Source organism: Pan troglodytes, chromosome 2 (assembly GCF_028858775.2).
Source record: "Pan troglodytes isolate AG18354 chromosome 2, NHGRI_mPanTro3-v2.0_pri, whole genome shotgun sequence".
Classification (NCBI taxonomy): domain Eukaryota; kingdom Metazoa; phylum Chordata; class Mammalia; order Primates; family Hominidae; genus Pan; species Pan troglodytes.
In genome coordinates this window covers 51,377,111-51,393,859 of record NC_086015.1, presented here as the reverse complement: position 1 = coordinate 51,393,859, position 16,749 = coordinate 51,377,111, and the positions used below count along the sequence as shown (strand labels likewise).

The 16,749-nt window shown below is 49.3% G+C and overlaps 1 protein-coding gene across 3 annotated transcripts in view; it reads right to left on the bottom strand.

Moving 5' to 3' along the window:
- The window catches only part of PTPN23 (protein tyrosine phosphatase non-receptor type 23), a 34,100-nt gene extending 28,992 nt beyond the window's left edge, over positions 1 to 5,108 (bottom strand). For 2 of the 3 annotated variants that reach the window (XM_016940942.4, XM_016940943.4), the window contains exon 1: positions 3,320 to 5,108. In XM_016940942.4, coding sequence (XP_016796431.1) covers positions 3,320 to 3,607 — 288 coding nt within the window. In that variant the 5' untranslated portion in view covers positions 3,608 to 5,108. The remainder of the gene's footprint in view (positions 1 to 3,319) is intronic. The other variant, XM_063805676.1, reaches the window with a different exon arrangement.
- Between the last annotated feature and the right edge of the window lie 11,641 nt (positions 5,109 to 16,749).

Sequence of the window (16,749 nt, the reverse complement as noted above, 5' to 3'; positions counted from 1 at the left end):
CACTGCAAATACTTCTACTCTTTTTTTTTTTTTTTTTTTTTTTGAGACAGAGTCTCGCTCTGTCGCCCAGGCTGGAGTGCAGTGGCACGATCCTGGCTCACTGCAAGCTCCGCCTCCCGGGTTCACGCCATTCTCCTGCCTCAGCCTCCCGACTACAGGCACCCGCCACTATGCCTGGCTAATTTTTTATATTTTTAGTAGAGATGGGGTTTCACCGTGTTAGCCAGGATGGTCTCGATCTCCTGACCTCGTGATCTGCCCGCCTCGGCCTCCCAAAGTGCTGGGATTACAGGCGTGAGCCACCGCACCCGGCCTACAAATACTTCTACTCTTAATGTCATCACTATAATTTTTAAATTTCCTTTATGAATTCCTTGAAAAAAAAAAAAAAGGCTGTCTCTTATTTGTCTGCTTATCAAGGTTCAGCATAGTACTTAACCAGTTGATGTAAACAGAACCAATTTTCACCCTTCTATTCTAAATTAAATTCTAACCCTCAGCTCCAATTCACTGGCAGAGGTTCCCGCAGCTCAGAGCAAGCATAAAGCAGGACAAGGGTGCCAGTGGCAGAAGGCAGAGAAGGGGCTCTGCAGTTGGGGAAGGGTGTGCAGGTTGGGAAGAGTCCCCAGGCTGCAGTGGTGTCTGCACAGTCTCCTCCAATGTCTATAGGAGGAATTGTTTCATATCTGATACCACCTCGGGCTAAAGGGCTAATGAGCAACTCCTCTCCTGGAGGCCCAGGTGCATGGAGGGAAGTCACTGGTCACACAATACCCTTTGGGTCGGTGTGAATCGTCAGAGCAGCAAAGGCTAAGTTCAAACAAAAATACTTCCTAGGAGTTTCTGGGCCAAGATTTTATCTACTGCATTCCCATATATTTATGGTCACCATCTCTAAATTTCCGCTCAGCTGTAATTCAATCATTTGAGAAATATTTTTCTGACTGCCAACTATGTAGAGGGTACACTGTTAGGCTCTGGGGAACACAGAGATGCTTCTCAGGTAACACACTTGAACAGGGGGGTTAAAACACAGCATACATAACTGTCACCAGGGAAAGGATGAAAAGAGTTAAGGAATTAAGAGAAGAGAAAGATTAATCCAGGTAGAAAGATTAAGAAAGGCTCTGCAGAAAGGAGAGCTTAAGTAGACCTTGAAAGTTGGATGGGAGACAAGAAAATGGAATTCACGGAGATTGAAGAAGGGCACCTCACCACTCCACAGGGCAAAATGAGATCTCTTCTAGGCAGGAGGAATTCCATGACCAACGGCACAGAAGAGGAAACAGAGTATGGTAAGGAAACAGCAAGTGACTGAGAACAGAATCTAGGGTACCTCTATCAGATGCACACAGTAGATGAAGCACACAGTGGGGACTCAATAAATGCTGAAAGAAGTGGGATAAGTCTGGAAGAACTCTAATGGAAAACTAAAGATACTGGCTCTATTCCAAGACTCCGTCTCCAAAAAAAAGATACTGGATCTATTCTGTAAAATAGAAAACAGGAGTTTTGGCCAGGCGCGGTGGCTCATGCCTATAATCCCAGCACTTTGGGAGGCCAAGGTGGGTGGATCAGGGGTCGGGAGATCGAGACTATCCTGGCTAACACGATGAAACCCCCTCTCCACTAAAAATACAAAAAATTAGGCAGGGGTGGTGGCGGGTGCCTGTAGTCCCAGCTACTTGGGAGGCTGAGGCAGGAGAATGGCGTGAACCCGGGAGGCGGAGCTTGCAGTGAGCTGAGATTGCGCCACTGCACTCCAGCCTGGGTGACAGAGTGAGACTCCGTCTCAAAAAAAAAAAAAAAAAAAAAAGAAAAGAAAAAGAAAACAGGAGTTCTGTTGTGTCTTAGAAAAATTCATCCAATTGTATTTGTATGAAACAGCAGATGAAGGCCTGTAATCCCAGCACTTTGGGAGGCCGAGGCAAGCGGATCACCTGATGTCAGGAGTTCGAGACCAGTCTGACCAACATGGCGAAACCCCATCTCTAATAAAAATACAAAATTAGCCGGGCATGGTGGCGCATGCCTGTAATTCCAGCTACTTGGAAGGCTGAGGCAGGAGAATCGCTTAAACCCGGGAGGCTGACGTTGCAGTGAGCCGAGATCGTGCCATTGCACTCCAGCCTGGGCAACAAGAGCGAAACTCCGTCTCAAAAAAAAAAAAAAAAAAGGTAGGAAAAAGAAACAGCAGATGAAGAAGAGAGCAACGTCTGGATAACCGTTAACAAAATTCTAGAATTTTGGATCAATTACCCTCATTTCCTGGGCCCAAGAGGCTAGATGATGGACTCAAACACTGTCTGAACTAAGGCAATGGTGTATGGCGATTAGAGGGGAGACAGCTTCTTGGGAAACTACTTCCAAACCCATTTTCTTTTTCCTATTTGTTTTCCCAAGCGTCTCGCTAAGTGGTGCACCATCTAGATTGGGGCTTACTCTGGCATCTGCTGTGCTAAGCCCACAAGGCCCCCCACCTGCGACGGCCTCCTGGTTGTTCCTTTTCATTTCTGCTCTAGCCCTCAGTGCTACCAATACAGCGGATGTCTCGGAGGGCACCTGTGTTCAATCACCACACCTGAACCTCTCCACAGAAGTTCCTTGCCTTAGTCAACGCCAAACCTGCCCGTCTGTTCTTCCAACACAGTAAGATTTCTCTGAGCTCTACAACACTGTTTATGCCCTCCAATCGGTTACGAAAAGCAGTAACCCTCCTAAAAATGTCATGGGATTGTATTGTTTGGTCCAAAGAGACTCCCGAATGGGAGACCATACAGAATCGCAGCAATTGTAAAACAAACCCTCACCGCAGGGGTCGGGCATCTCCCTGGGCCACCGGGGCTCACGTCTTAAACACACGCCCCTGAGCCATCCCCAGTGTCTGTCCCAGGAGGGCGTGGACTTGACAGCGCACCGAGGGCCGGGCGCAGCAAAAGAATCCGCACGGTCAGGGCCGCCCACCGCTGCCGCGCGGGGCGGTCCTGGCATGGAGGAGGGGCGGGGCAGAACTGGGTCCGAGCGTCAGAAGGAGGAAGTGTGCTGCCTCAGTGGGAACAGCGGATGACTCGGGGCAGAAGTCGGGAACCGGGTTCAGATGAAGATGCAGGTGCTAGCACGGGGCTATCGGGGAGGAGAAGAATGGCCTGCGGGCGCCGGGGTGTGGGACAGGCTGAGGAAAACCGGCGAAGGCCCCTCCTGGCCTCACCGGACCCTGCGACCGGGCCTGAGGAGGTGATGGGCGCGCAGGGGGGCGTCACGCGCTTGCAGACGACGGAGATACGCGGCGGATAGGGGGGAAGATGGAAGGCAAGCTCACCTTCTTCACAGCTGGCTGGAAGTGAAAGTCACCGGCCTCCTTCAGGTCCAGCCAGATCATGGGCATGCGGGGCACGGCCTCCATGGCGGCTGGCACCCGCCGGCCACCCGGCCACTCCCGTAGCTGCTGCAGCTGCTGGCTCAGCCACGAGCCCTGCCCCGCCCCTTCGTGCCGGAAGTCACTGGTCACGGGAGGGAATGAAAAATGCCACCGGCCTGCCGGGAGTTGCAGTGAACCCAGCCACCCGTTCGCGTAGTCTTTTGCGCAGGCACTGTCCCTGTTGCGCATGCTCAGTCTTCTTCGCGCGGAGGGAGTAGGGCGGGGAGGAGCTCGCCAGCCCGAGGCGAAACGGTTTCTGGGATAGTAGTCTTCATCCACTAAACTGAGAGGCGCGGAGCGAGCTTATTCCCCGCTCCCGGGCCAAGCCCAGCTGCGGGTCCCGCCCGCCGCGCTCCTCCCTCCTAGGAAGAGCATGAGACCTCACCTATGAACTTGCCCTCCCACGTATTGTCAAGAGCCGTGGAGGACTGGTGCTGTGGTAGAGATGACGTGGCGGGCGGGCCGCTGGAAAGAGATGACGCGAAAACGGGCCTTAGAGAGGGTGCGGAGGGAGCACCTGGCCTGAAGGAGTCGGGGCTGAGAGCTGGGGGTTTCAGTCCCAGTGCTGCGAAGGCTTTCGAGCTTTGGAACAGAATCACTGACCGGAGACTGGCCTACTCAGCCCAGCCTGGGAGGCCGGGCAGTGCCCAAGAGAGACGGACAATAGGGAGGGAGCGCCTGGATGGAGGGTCTCAAGCGGAGCGAGGAGGCCCCGGGCCCTGTGGGGAAGTGGGTGGGGGAAGGTATACGGCCAGGTGAGCACCCAGGGACGCCCACAGTATCTGGAAGGAGACCACGGAATGGAGAGCACCTGTTACCTCTAGAGAGGGGACCTATAGAACAGGAATTGTTAAATCATATGGCTGTATCACCTACTTTTAGAAATAAATAATAGGCTACTCGGGAGGCTGAGGCTGGAGGTTCAATCGCTTGACCTGGGAGGCGGAGATTGCGGTGAGCCTAGATCTTGCCACTGCTCTCCAGCCTGAGCGACAGAGCGAGACTCCGTCTCAAAATAATAATAGTAACAATAAAAATAACAGAGAATGGCCTGGAGATAGTGAGTGCAAAAGTGTGAGCTGGGAGATCAGTGAGCCTTTTGTAGTCTTCCAGGAGACAGGTGATTGTGGCTTGGAGCAGAGGGAAGTAAAAAGTGAGCAAAGAAATATTTTGCCCACTTTGAGAAATATTTGAGGAATATTTTGGAGACAAAAGTATCAGAACTTGGAATGGATGGATGTAAGGGCATGAGGACGTCGAATATGATTTCCAAGCTTCTGGCTTGTGCAGCTGGGTGGCTGTGGGGCTGTTTACTGATAAGGGAAAACAAGGGAAGAGCAAAGGTTCAGGTCCGTGTTAAGCTCGAGGTCAAGGCCTTTGACTCGTTCTGGATGAAATGTGGAGACCACGATGCCAGGTGCGGTGGTTCACGCTTGTAATCCCATCACTTTGGGAGGCCGAGGCGGGCGGATCGCTTAAGCCCGGGAGTTCAAGACCAGCCTAGCCCACATGGCCAAACCCCGTCCCTACAAAAAATATAAAAATTAGCAGGACATGGTGGCTCATGTACGCCTGTAGTCCCAGCTACTCAGGAAGCTGAGGCGGGAGGATCCTTGAGCCCGGGAGGCAGAGGTTGCAGTGAGCCGTGATTGTGCCATTGTACTCCAGCCTGGGCGACAAAAGTGAAACCATGTGTTAAAAAAAAAAGAAAAAAGAAAAATTGTGGAGACCGTGGGATGTGGGTGGGATCTGGGATTCTAAGACAGGCTTCACCCACAAGGTAGAGCCCAGGTCCCTTTGTTATGAGACCTCAAACCCTTTCAAGACTTAGTCAAGGGCCTAGCTTCATTCCAGTTGGAGTTAGAGCAGAAGAAAATGAAATTACATGAATGTTCATAGCAGTACCATTTCACAGTAGCCAAAAGAGAAGCAATCCATGCAGTGATGGATGGATGCATGAATAAAGATGATGTGTGTACATACAATGGAATATTATTCAGCCTTAAAAAGGAATGAAATTCTGTTACATGCTGCAACATGAATGAACCCTGAAGACATTATGCTAAGTGAAATAAGCCAGTTGCAAAAGGACAAATACTGTATTCTGCTTATTTGAGATACCTAGTTAGTCAGATTTATGGAGACAGAAAGTAGAATGGTGTCTGTTGGGCTAGGGGAGGGGAGAATGGAGAGTTACTGTTTAATGGCTATATAACAATCTGAACAATTTAATGCCACTGAACTGTACGCTTGAAATTGTAAACTTTGTGGCTGGGCACGGTAGCTCACACCTGTAATTCCAGCACTTTGGGAGGCCAAGGCGAGTGGATCGCCTGATTTGGGAGTTCAAGACCAGCCTGACCAACAGGGAGAAACCCCATCTCTACTAAAAATGCAAAATTAGCCTGGCATGGTGGTGCATGCCTGTAATCCCAGCTACTCGGGAGGCTGAGGCAGGAGAATCGCTGAACCCGGGAAGCGGAGGTCGCGGTGAGCCAAGATTTGTGCCATTGCACTCCAGCCTGGGCAACAAAGAGCGAAACTCTGTCTCAAAAAAAAAAAAGAAAAATTGTAAACTTTGTTAGGTATATTTTACCACAGTTTAAAAAAAATAAAATATAAGACCTTGCAAATAATTTATTTAAAGAGAAAGAAAAATTTTGCCATTTCTTCCAGCATCTTAGAAGAGCTTGTTTCTGGAAGACTTTTTTTTTTTTGAGACAGAGTCTTGCTCTGTTTGCCCAGGCCAGAGTGCAATGGTGTGATGTCGGCTCACTGCAGCCTTGGCCTCCTGAGCTCACTCAATTCTCCAACCTCAGCCTCCCTAGTGGCTGGAGTACAGGCCTGTGCCACCAGGCCTGGCTAATTTTTTCTTGTATTTTTTGTAGAGATGGGTTTTTGCCATGTTGCCCAGGCTAGTCTTGAACTCCTAGGCTCAAGCAATCTGCCTGTCTCAGCCTCCCAAAGTGCTGGGATTACAGACAAGAGCCACTTCGCCCAGCCTGGAAGACCATCTTGAGGTCACCTGGTCAGAGATAGAGAAATTTCGGGCAAAGCCGGGCATGGTGGCTCACGCCTGTAATCCCAGCACTTTTGGAGGCCAAGGCGGGCGGATCACTTGAGGTCAGGAGTTCAAGACCAACCTGGCTAATATAGTGAAACTCCATCTCTACTAAAAATACAAAAATTAGCTGGGTGTGGTGGCGTGTGGCTGTAGTCCCAGCTACTAGGGAGGCTGAGGCAAGACAATCGCTTGAACCTGGGAGGTGGAGGTTGCAGTGAGCCAAGATTGCACGACTGCACTCCAGCCTGGGTGACAGAGCAAGACTCTGTCTCAAACCAAACACAAGAAAGAAAGTATGGGAAGGCCTACACCCTGCAAAACTGCCCGAACACAATTTGTAGTAAGTAAAATACAAAAGCATAAAGCAGCCTACCTTGAGGCTTTCTGATGGTGAGGTAGTGGTCAGCCATGAGGGAGCTGCAAGACCTAGGCACAACAGCTGAGTCCAGAGCAGGCTGGGAATTGGGAGACTACATCATAGCATTACTGAGCAAAGAAGGAGGCGGCTGCTTGGCCACAGGACACAGACAGCCCAGGACCCAAACTTGAGGCCAGCAAGGGGTCAGGATTAAGCTGTTGCAGTTCAGTATGGGCTGGAACAGGAAGTGAGAGAGGAAGGGGAGAAGTAGGAAGCCCTAAATTGGGCCTTGCAAGACAGAGAAGACCTATAGAGATGGGCATTCCAGGCAGGTGGAATTGCAGATGCAAGAGGGAGCTCTGGCGAGGCTCCAGGATTCAGGAGAGCTGGGCAGATGGGTCCCTATCTCATGAGCTTCCTACAGTGATAGCTCTGGCCCTACTGCCTTTCCTTCCCTTGGCCTCTACTCCCGAGGTGGAATGGGAACACCTTGTCCCCACATGGTGCTTCTGGAGTTGAACTACAACAAAAGAAATAAAGTATTCTGTGAGTTCCAGGGTGTATTCATTTGCTAGAGTGGCCATAGGAAAGTACCACATACTGAGTAGGTTAAGCAGAAATGTGTTTCCTCACAGTTCTGGAGGCTAGAGGTCTGAGATAAGGTATTAGCAGAGTTGGTTTCTTCTGAGGCCTCTCTCTTTGGCTTGTTAATGGCCATCTTATCCCTGGGCCTGGTGACCCTGCCTTTAAACTCAGTCACATTCTGAGGTACTGGAGGTTAGGACTTCAAACATGAAATGAGGAGTAATGGAGGGGGCACATTTAGCCCATAACACAGGGTCACAGTGACATGAAGGGCAATTGGTGTGAAAGGCATCAAAGACCAAGAGGACCTTCACAGGCCTCGAATGCTGCGGGTGGGGATGGGTTGGTGGAGGTGAGACAGCAGAAAGGGTGACTCCGGGGCAGGGAGTGCCCTCCTAACATGTATTTCCAGGCAGGGTTGGGAGTTAGAAGCCTAAGACTTAATGGTCCTGGGGAAGAGTCTGCCTCATCACGAGGGGGCAGCACACCCTTTTCTCAAGACAGCCTCCCCATCACACCCAGCAGAGTTGGATGGGCCCTTAAAAACACACACACCCTTCCCCATTTTACCAATGTAGAAACCCAGGCCTGGACTGGGGAGGGGACCACCCAAAGTCTCAACAAGTGAATATACATGAGTCTGGGCTGCACTTTGGGAGGCAGAGGCAGAGGCAGACAGATCACCTGAGGTCAGGAGTTCAAGATCAGCTTTGCCAACATGGTGAAACTCCATCTCTACTAAAAAATACAAACATTAGCCAGGCATGGTGGCGGGCACCTGTAATCCCAGCTACTTGGGAGGCTGAGGCAGGGGAATCGCTTGTACCCGGGAGGCAGAGGTTGCAGTGAGCTGAGATCATGCCACTGCACTCCAGACTGGGGACAGAGCGAGACTCTGTCTCAAAAAAAAAAAAAAAAAAAAAAAAAAAGAGTCTGGGCTGGGCATGAGTCTCATCTCTCTCAGTTCTTTTATTCAACAAATATTTATTCAACACCCACAGTGTCCTAGACATTTGTTCTAGGTGCTTTTGATCAAAACAGGTAAAGAGCTCTGCCCACATGAGGTCCCATTTTAGGGAGGGACATAGACATTAACACAATAAAGAATAGACAGTATGTTAGATGGCAACAACTGTTGTGGTTGGAAGAAAATCAAACAGGGAGAGGAAGGTGGGAGTATAGGTAGGGGACAATGCAATTTTATATTGGGTGGTCAGGGGAGGCTTCACTGAGAAGATACTATTTGAGCGGAGATCTGAACGAAGTGAAGGAGCAAGACAGGGCATAACTAGGGGAAGAATGTTTCAGAAAGGGGGAACAGCAAATGCAAAGTTCTTGGACCAGGACTGTGTCTGGCATACCTGAAGAACAGCAGGGAGGCCAGAGTGTCTGAGGTCGAGTGAGTGTGTAGAATAGAGGAGATGGGGTCACAGAGGCAATGAGGAGGGGTGAGGTGAGGGGTTGCAGATGGAGTGGGGTGGTTGCAGATGGAGTCGGGTCTCGAAGACCATGATGAGGACGTGGGTTTTCTTTGGACAAGCTGGGGAACCATGGGGAGGGTTTGAATAGACCTAGGGATATGATCTGGCCTAAGTTTGTTTAAGGGTTACATAGACTGAGTAGGGGATTAGAGGAAGAGCCCTACCAAGGATTCCTAAGACAACACTCTGGGCTCTGTAGAGAGGAGAGTGGAGACAGGAGGACTGTGTCACTCAGATCTAGCTTTCAGGGTCGTCATAGTCAGATCTTGGTCTGGACACACGCAAGAGACATGAAGGAGACTTTTGAAAGGAACATACCCTTGTGGTTTGCGGTATTCAGGCCAGTCAAGGGGGCCAGATCACCCCCACAGAATGGGGTGGGGATAGTGTGAAACCAGAGGGGACAGAGAGCCTAATGGGGCTAGTGAGGAGGGAAGGTTTTCTGGAACCTGGAAGAGGAGACGTGATCCATAGGCTCAGTGCAATTCCTGCCAAACTCCCAAGTTTTTTTGTGAGAAAGTTGGCATACTGTTTTTCAAATTTATATGGAAAAGCAAAGACCGCAGAAGGGCCTAGACAATCTCTCTCTCTTTTTTTTTTTATTTTTTTGAGAGACAAGGTCTTGGTCTGTTGCCCAGGCTGGAGTGCAGTGGCATGATCCTAGCTCACTGCAGCCTGAAACTCCTAGGCTGAAGTACTCCACTGGTCTCAGCCTCCTAAGTAGCTAGGACTACAGATGTGTGCCACCATGCCTGGCTAATTTTTAAATTTTTTATGGAGAAGGGTCTTGCTATGTTGCCCAGGCTGGTCTCAAACTCTGGCCTTCAGTAATCCTCCTGCCTTAGCTTCCCAAAGTACTGGGATTATAGACATGAGCTACTGTGCCCAGCCACTAGACAGTCTTGAAGAGAAACAAAATGAGCAGACTTGTTTTACCAGATATCTAGGCCTGCTAGAAAGCTGAGTAATTGGGACAGTGTGGGTGTTTGTTCAGGAATGCAACATTAGACCCTCAGAACTGAACAGAAAATCCAGAAATAGACCCAAGGCATCCACATCTACTTAATGGACTCAGAGGTAGTATTGCAGGCCAGTGAGGAAGGATGGCTACTGAATAAATGATGCAGGCTAACTGGTCATCCATATGAAAAAAAAACAAAAAACAAAAAAACAAATTGGAGTCTGTTACAGGTTGAATTGTTCCCCTTAAAAGATATATTGAAGCCTTGGCATCCCCCACCAGTATCTGTGAATATGGCCTTATTTGGAAATAAGGTCTTTGTAGATATAATCAAATTAAGGTGAGGTCATACTGGATTAAGTAGGTTCTAATCAGGCCAAGCACAGTGGGGCTCACGCCTGTAATCCCAGCACTTTGGGAGGCCAAGGTGGGTGGATCACAAGGTCAGGAGTTCAAGACCAGCCTGGCCAAGATGGTGAAACCCCGTCTCTACTAAAAATACAAAAACTAGCCGGGCATGGTGGCAGGCGCCTGTAATCCCAGCTACTTGGGAGGCTGAGGCAGGAGAATCACTTGAACACGGGAGACAGAGGTTGCACTGAGCTGAGATTGTGCCACTGCACTCCAGCCTAGGCTACAAGAGAGACTCCGTCACAAAACAAACAACCAACCAAAAGCCAACTAATAGATGTATGAGGTATGAGGAAGGATAAAATTAGAAAATCACTATTTGGCAGCCATATTAATAATTCGACAAAAATCATCAATGGACATAAAAACCAGTAGACTTGAGAAATAAACTAATAGGGTAATTACACAGTCCATGGTATCTCCCCTAGATACTTAATAATCACAAAGGGAAAAACAGTAGCTTTATATGGAGAAACTTAGTAGACCTCATCTTACTCACGTGATGAAGTTTAATATCATCAGCAATGAGAGAAATCTAGATCATGTGCCTTCTGGTATGATGCTCTCAGGACACAGTACCCAAAACGCATTACCTTAATCTAATCACGAAGAAACATTAGATAATCCCAAATTGAAGGACATCCTATAAAAGAACTGGTCTATCATCTCCAAAAAGTCAGTCTTATGAAACACAAAGAAATACTATTCTAGATTAAAGTATAAAGAAACATAGACATAACCTCTTTAGCATACTAAAGAAGTGTAACACATGATATGGGATGTTCTTTTTGTTCTGAGGAAGCGGTCCCCAAACTTTTTGGGACCAGGGACTGCTTTCATGGAAGACGATTTTTCCATGGATGAGGGGCAGGGGATGGTTTCAGGATGAAGCTGTTCCACCTCAGATCATCTCTCATAAGGAGCACACAACCTAGATCCCTCACCTGTGCAGTTCACAACAGGATTTGCACTCCTATGAGAATCTAATGCAGCTGATCTGACAGGAGGTGGAGCTCAGGTGGTAATGCTCGCCACCCACCACTCACCTCCTGCTGTGCGGTTCCTAACAGGCCATGGACTGATACCAGGGGCTGTGGACCTCGGCTCCAAGGGACATTACTAGTATGAGTGATGAAATCTGAATAAAGTCTGTAGATTAGATAATGGTAGTGTTTCAGTGTTAATTTCCTGAATTTGACAGTTGTTCTGTGGTAATGTTTACATATAGGATAATGTTCTTGTTTTTCAGAAATATACACCGGGCCAGGTGCAGTGGCTCACACCTGTAATCCCAGCACTTTGGGAGGCCAAGGCAGGCAGATCACTTGAGGTCAGGAGTTCGAGACCAGCCTGGCCAACATGGTGAAACCCCATCTCTTCTAAAAATACAAAAATTAATCAGGTGTGGTGGTGTGTGCCTGTAATCCCGGCTACTCAGGAGGCTGAGGCAGGAGAATCACTTGAACCCAGGAGATTGCAGTGAGTAGACATTGCACCACTGCATTCTTGGGCAACAAGAGTGAAACTCCATCTAAAAACAAAAATGAAATATACACTGAAGTATTTAGGAGTAAAAAGGCAGTATTCTGCCCCTTACTCCCAAGTGACTTGGGGCTCAGGAAAGGGGAGGGGAGATATGTGTGTATATATGGGGGCACTGAAAGAAAGAGAGAGGGACACAAATGTCAAATGTTAACATTTGGGGAACTGGGGTAAAGGGTATGAAGAAATTCTTTGCACTATTCATGCAACTTTTCGATGTAAGTCTGAGATTATGTCAAAATAAAAAGTTAAAAAGAAAAACAGGACATCATAAAGAAAATGAACAGACAAGACCAAATTGGGAGAAGATATTTGTGAGACATAATCAAAAAAGGATTACCATTAAGGATATGTAAAAAAGTCTGATGAGTTCTCAAGAGAGACAAACAATCCAATGGAAAAATGGGCACACAACTTGGATGGGAACTTACAGGAACAGCCAAAATCACATGGAAAGATGTCCAACCTCATCAGTAACCAGGAAAATGCAAACCCCAACTACACTGAAATGCCACTTGATAGTCATCAGAATGATGAGTATACATCTGTCAATAATAAGTGTTGGTGAGATGGGGCTGTAGATAGGGCTGTGAATCGGTGCCACCATTTTGGAAAACTGGCCTTATTTAGCCAAGTTGACACTATCAGCCCCTGTGACCTGCTGGGTGCCTGTATACCGTTGAAAGACTCCTGCGTACAGCACCAGGAGCTGTGTCAGGAAGGAATAGTCATAGCCACCCAAACAGGAAACATGGAGTCCTCCCCTGCTGCCATCTCCCATGTATGAGAATCCAGAACCACTGCATTACAGGTGGGGAAACTGAGGTGTGCGATGGGAAAGGGGCTGTCCAAAACACCATGTGGGCTCTGAGGGAGGGCCAGAAGAGAGGTCTGCTGTGGCAGGAGAAGTGGGGAGGAGGATAAGAGAAGGCGAAAGGGGGAAGGGGAGCTCTCTTGGTCTCACACTTGGCAGAGTGGAGGCCAGAGCAGGAAGCATCCCCATCTTATTCCTTCCCTCCCAGCCACCAGCCAGGATCCTAGAGGTCGGGGAGGGGCCTCTGAGGCAGCCCTCTTCCACTGGCCTAGAAAGCAGTGGGGACCTTCCCCGTCAGAGCAGAAAAAAGGCTGCTCAGTGGTGCAGCACTCCTCTTCCCTCCAGAGGGTCCCAGACCCTCCAGGAACTCTAGGAGCGCTGGGCACATTCTCCCTAGGAAAGGATCCAACATCCTGGGTTTGCAAATATTCAGGAAGGTTGGAAGCCTCTGAATCCATCCACAAAATCACAACCCTTCCCCAGCTCCCAGCCTAGGGGTTGGGGGGCCAGCGGGCGGGGTGGGGGTTGGGGGAGGGGGTCACTTGGCCAGCAGATGGCGCCAAGGCCACAGTGTTGCCACAACACAGCCACACTCCTGGGGTGCCTTTGGCTGCACAAAAACACACCCACATATTTAAAATCAGGGCTTTTTGTTGCTCAGGACCAGATTTAATTCTTATGCAAGTGGCCCTTTGGTACCAGTGTCTGTGAAAGGAAAGGTAGCAATGGAGAATTTATTCCTCTCCTGGCTGGTACAAACTCCCAAGTTCAGGCCACTGAAAGGAAGGAAGGGCCTCCGGGGCGGATGGGGCCTTCAGGATTGCCCAGGTACACCCTCCGAGGTTGTCTGGTGCCAGGCAGTGAGCTACAGCACAGCAGAACATGGTGGAACTTTGAGACATCCTCGACTTTGCAGTGAGACCCTGCAGGCTCGCTGGGCAGCACCCTCTTGAGGGTGCCAAAGCCACTGGGTCAGGACTGGGATCACCTGTGGGACTCTCAGATGCAAAGCCTTCCTAGTCAAGGTCTCTGTCTCCATGGGTAATAGAGTGACTTGTATACACCATTTGGGTTTTGGAACATCAGGTGGTGCCCCATGTGGCCCCACTGTGGCCACAGCCGCTTTCTTCACCCCATTCGACTTGTGCAGGCCGCTTAGGCAAGGGTTCCTAGAATCTGTGCCCGCCTCCTGGCTACTTCATTATAGCAAAGAGAAGCTGCCACTGAGGTCCGGGGCTTACACAGGCCCACCAGGGTTCTTTCATCACAGTTCTTCAGCCCTTGTGAAAGCTTTTTGCTCCAGCCATCTTCTCAAGGGAGGTGTAGAGGCTTTGGGGACATCCAAAAGGAGTCACAGGTCTCAGCTGCCTGTAGTGCTGGCTCTGTGCGGAGAAGATGGAAGTAATAACTGTGGAGCGGAACCACTCACCTGAAAGGGATCTTTCATCTCCTGCAGGTGAAGACTTTTCCCACGGTGAGGTAGGGGAATCCACTTCCGGCTCTCTGCACCTTCCAGCTGTCACCCAACCTCAGGCCCCAGGGTCAAGTCACATGTGGGTGGGTCTCGGAGAAAGCTCTTCCTGGGTGCCTGGAATCCTGCCCTCGCCTTCTGCAGCTCAGGCCCCAGCAGCCAAACCAACATCAGACTGCCGCTCCTCCTCTGACTGCCGCTCCTCCTCTGAGAGCAGAGCAGCCTGGGGGGGTGACACTACCCTGGGGTGGATCCCCAGCACCTCCACTTACCAGCTCTGTGCCTGGGTCCTGTTTTTGTTGTTGTTGTTGTTGTTGTTGTTTTTGAGATGGAGTTTCACTCTTGTTGCCCAGGCTGGAGTGCAGTGGTGTGATCTCAGATCACCACAACCTCCATCTCCTGGGTTCAAGTGATTCTCCTGCCTCAGCCTCCTGAGTAGCTGGGATTACAGGTGCTCGCCACCACGCCCGGCTAATTTTTTTTTTTTTTTTTTTTTTTGTATTTTTAGTAGAGATGGGGTTTCACCATGTTGGCCAGGCTGGTCTCGAACTCCTGACCTCAAGTGATCCACCTGCTTTGGCTCCCCAAGTGCTGAGATTACAGGCGTGAGCCCCCGCGCCCGGCCTGCGTCCCGTTCTTAACCTCCCAGTGCCTTTGTTTCCTCATCTGCAAAATCGAGTTAATGGTAGTCCCCTTGTCTATGCTTGGCAGGGGTAAGAGCTCTGTGTTTGATAAGGGTCTCCAGTGCATCTCTGCGTCATGACTGCAGCAAAAGCCACCATACCTGAAGCTTCCCCTACCTCCCACACTGGCCCAGGTTGCCCATATTAGCTTTCTGTCTGTTTTATAGATGAAGAAACTGAATCCCAGAGAGATTGACTAAGAAGCAGTGGGGAAGTGGCAGAGGTGGGATTTGAACCCAGATCTATGGGACCCTGGAGCAGAGGAGGGGCTTATACAGCTGTACCCTGAAGCTGCTCTGGGTTGATTATCAAGCATAGGTTATTGAAGGGTTTTCATGTAGCTATAACAGAGTTTGATCATTTGAACTTATACCCTGTAAAGTCTACCTATCAAAAACACCTTTCTTCCACTTGAGAGCCTCCCACCTGAGTTCCCAAGACTGACTACTGCCTTCCAACCTCAAGTCTTTAGACATGTTATAGAGGCTTAGGGATTGACAGGATCATAAAGGCTACAAGGTTTTGTCCCCACCCCTCTCCATTGGATGCCTGAGCCCTATATTTATTGCATTCATGTTGCCAGTAACAGAAAAGCCCACTCAAACTAGCTTAAACAGTAAACTCCAGAGGCCCCCTCCACCTTCAGGCAAAGTGTGACCCAGCAGCTCAGCGATATCAGTAAGGATTTGTTTCTCTCTCTCCTCTGTGCCTTCTGTGCTGCTGATCTCATTTTAAGGGCAGCCCACCTCATATCCAAGATGTCTTCTTTGTCACATCTAGTCAGGCTCCCTTATTATTTCCAAGGAGCAGGAAATATCTTGGTCTGGTGCAGTGGCACACACTGGTAACTCCAGCAGTTTATGAGGCCAAGGTGGGAGGACTGCTGGAGCCTAGGAGTTTGAGATCAGCCTGAGCAACATAGTGATACCCTGTTTCTACCAAAAAATTAAAAAGATTAGCTGGGTGTGGTGGTGTATGCCTGTAGTCCCAGCTACTCAGGAAGCTGAGCAGAAGGATTGCTTGAGCCTGGGAGGTTGGGGCTACAATGAGCTAGGATTTTGCCACTGTACTCCAGCCTTGGTAACAGAGTGTCTGTCTCAAAAGAAAGAAAGAGAGAGAGAGAGAGAGAAGAAAGGAAACAAAGACAGAGAAGAAGAGGAAAAAGAAGAAGGAGGAGGAGGAAAGAAAGAGAAAGAAAAAAGGAAGGAAGGAAGGAAGGCAGGCAGGCAGGCAGGAAGGCAGGCAGGCAGGCCAGGCATGGTGGCTCATGCCTATAATCCCAGCACTTTGGGAGGCCGAGGTGGGCGGATCACCCAAGGTCAGGAATTCAAGACCAGGCTGCCCAACATGGCAAAACCCTGTCTCTACTAAAAATACAAAAAAACTAGCCAGGTGTTGTGGCAGGCACCTGTAATCCCAGCTACTCGGGAGGCTGAGGCAGGAGAATCGCTTGAACCCAGGAGGTGGAGGTTGCAGTGAGCCGAGATCGCACCACTGCACTCCAGCCTGGACAACCAGAGCAAAACTCCATCTCAAAAAAAAAAAAAAAAAAAAAAAAAGAAGAAGAAGAAGAAGAGAGGGAGGGGAGGGAAGGAAGAAAGAAAGAGAAAGTGTTCTGTGTTCCCACCAAAAGTTTTGAGATGTATTCTAATTGGACCAGCTAATCACATGCATACCCTGAACCACATTAATGGAGGGATGGGAGGCACTGGTAGACTTCGGCTAAGTCTAGTTACTCTAAGTTCCACTCCTAGAACCATGCAGATCCTCAAAAGGAAATTGAGGCCCTATTCGAAGGGAAAAAAGGTAGGGGAAATAGATGCCGAAGAGGCCAAGCATCAGATGGCCCCTACAGTTTCCTATGATTTTCCTGCCAGTGGATTGTCCAGACATAGTTCAATGTTTCCCAAGCCGCCTCCATCATGCTAGGCTGTAGCTGTTGTCAGGAGGCCTTTCCCATT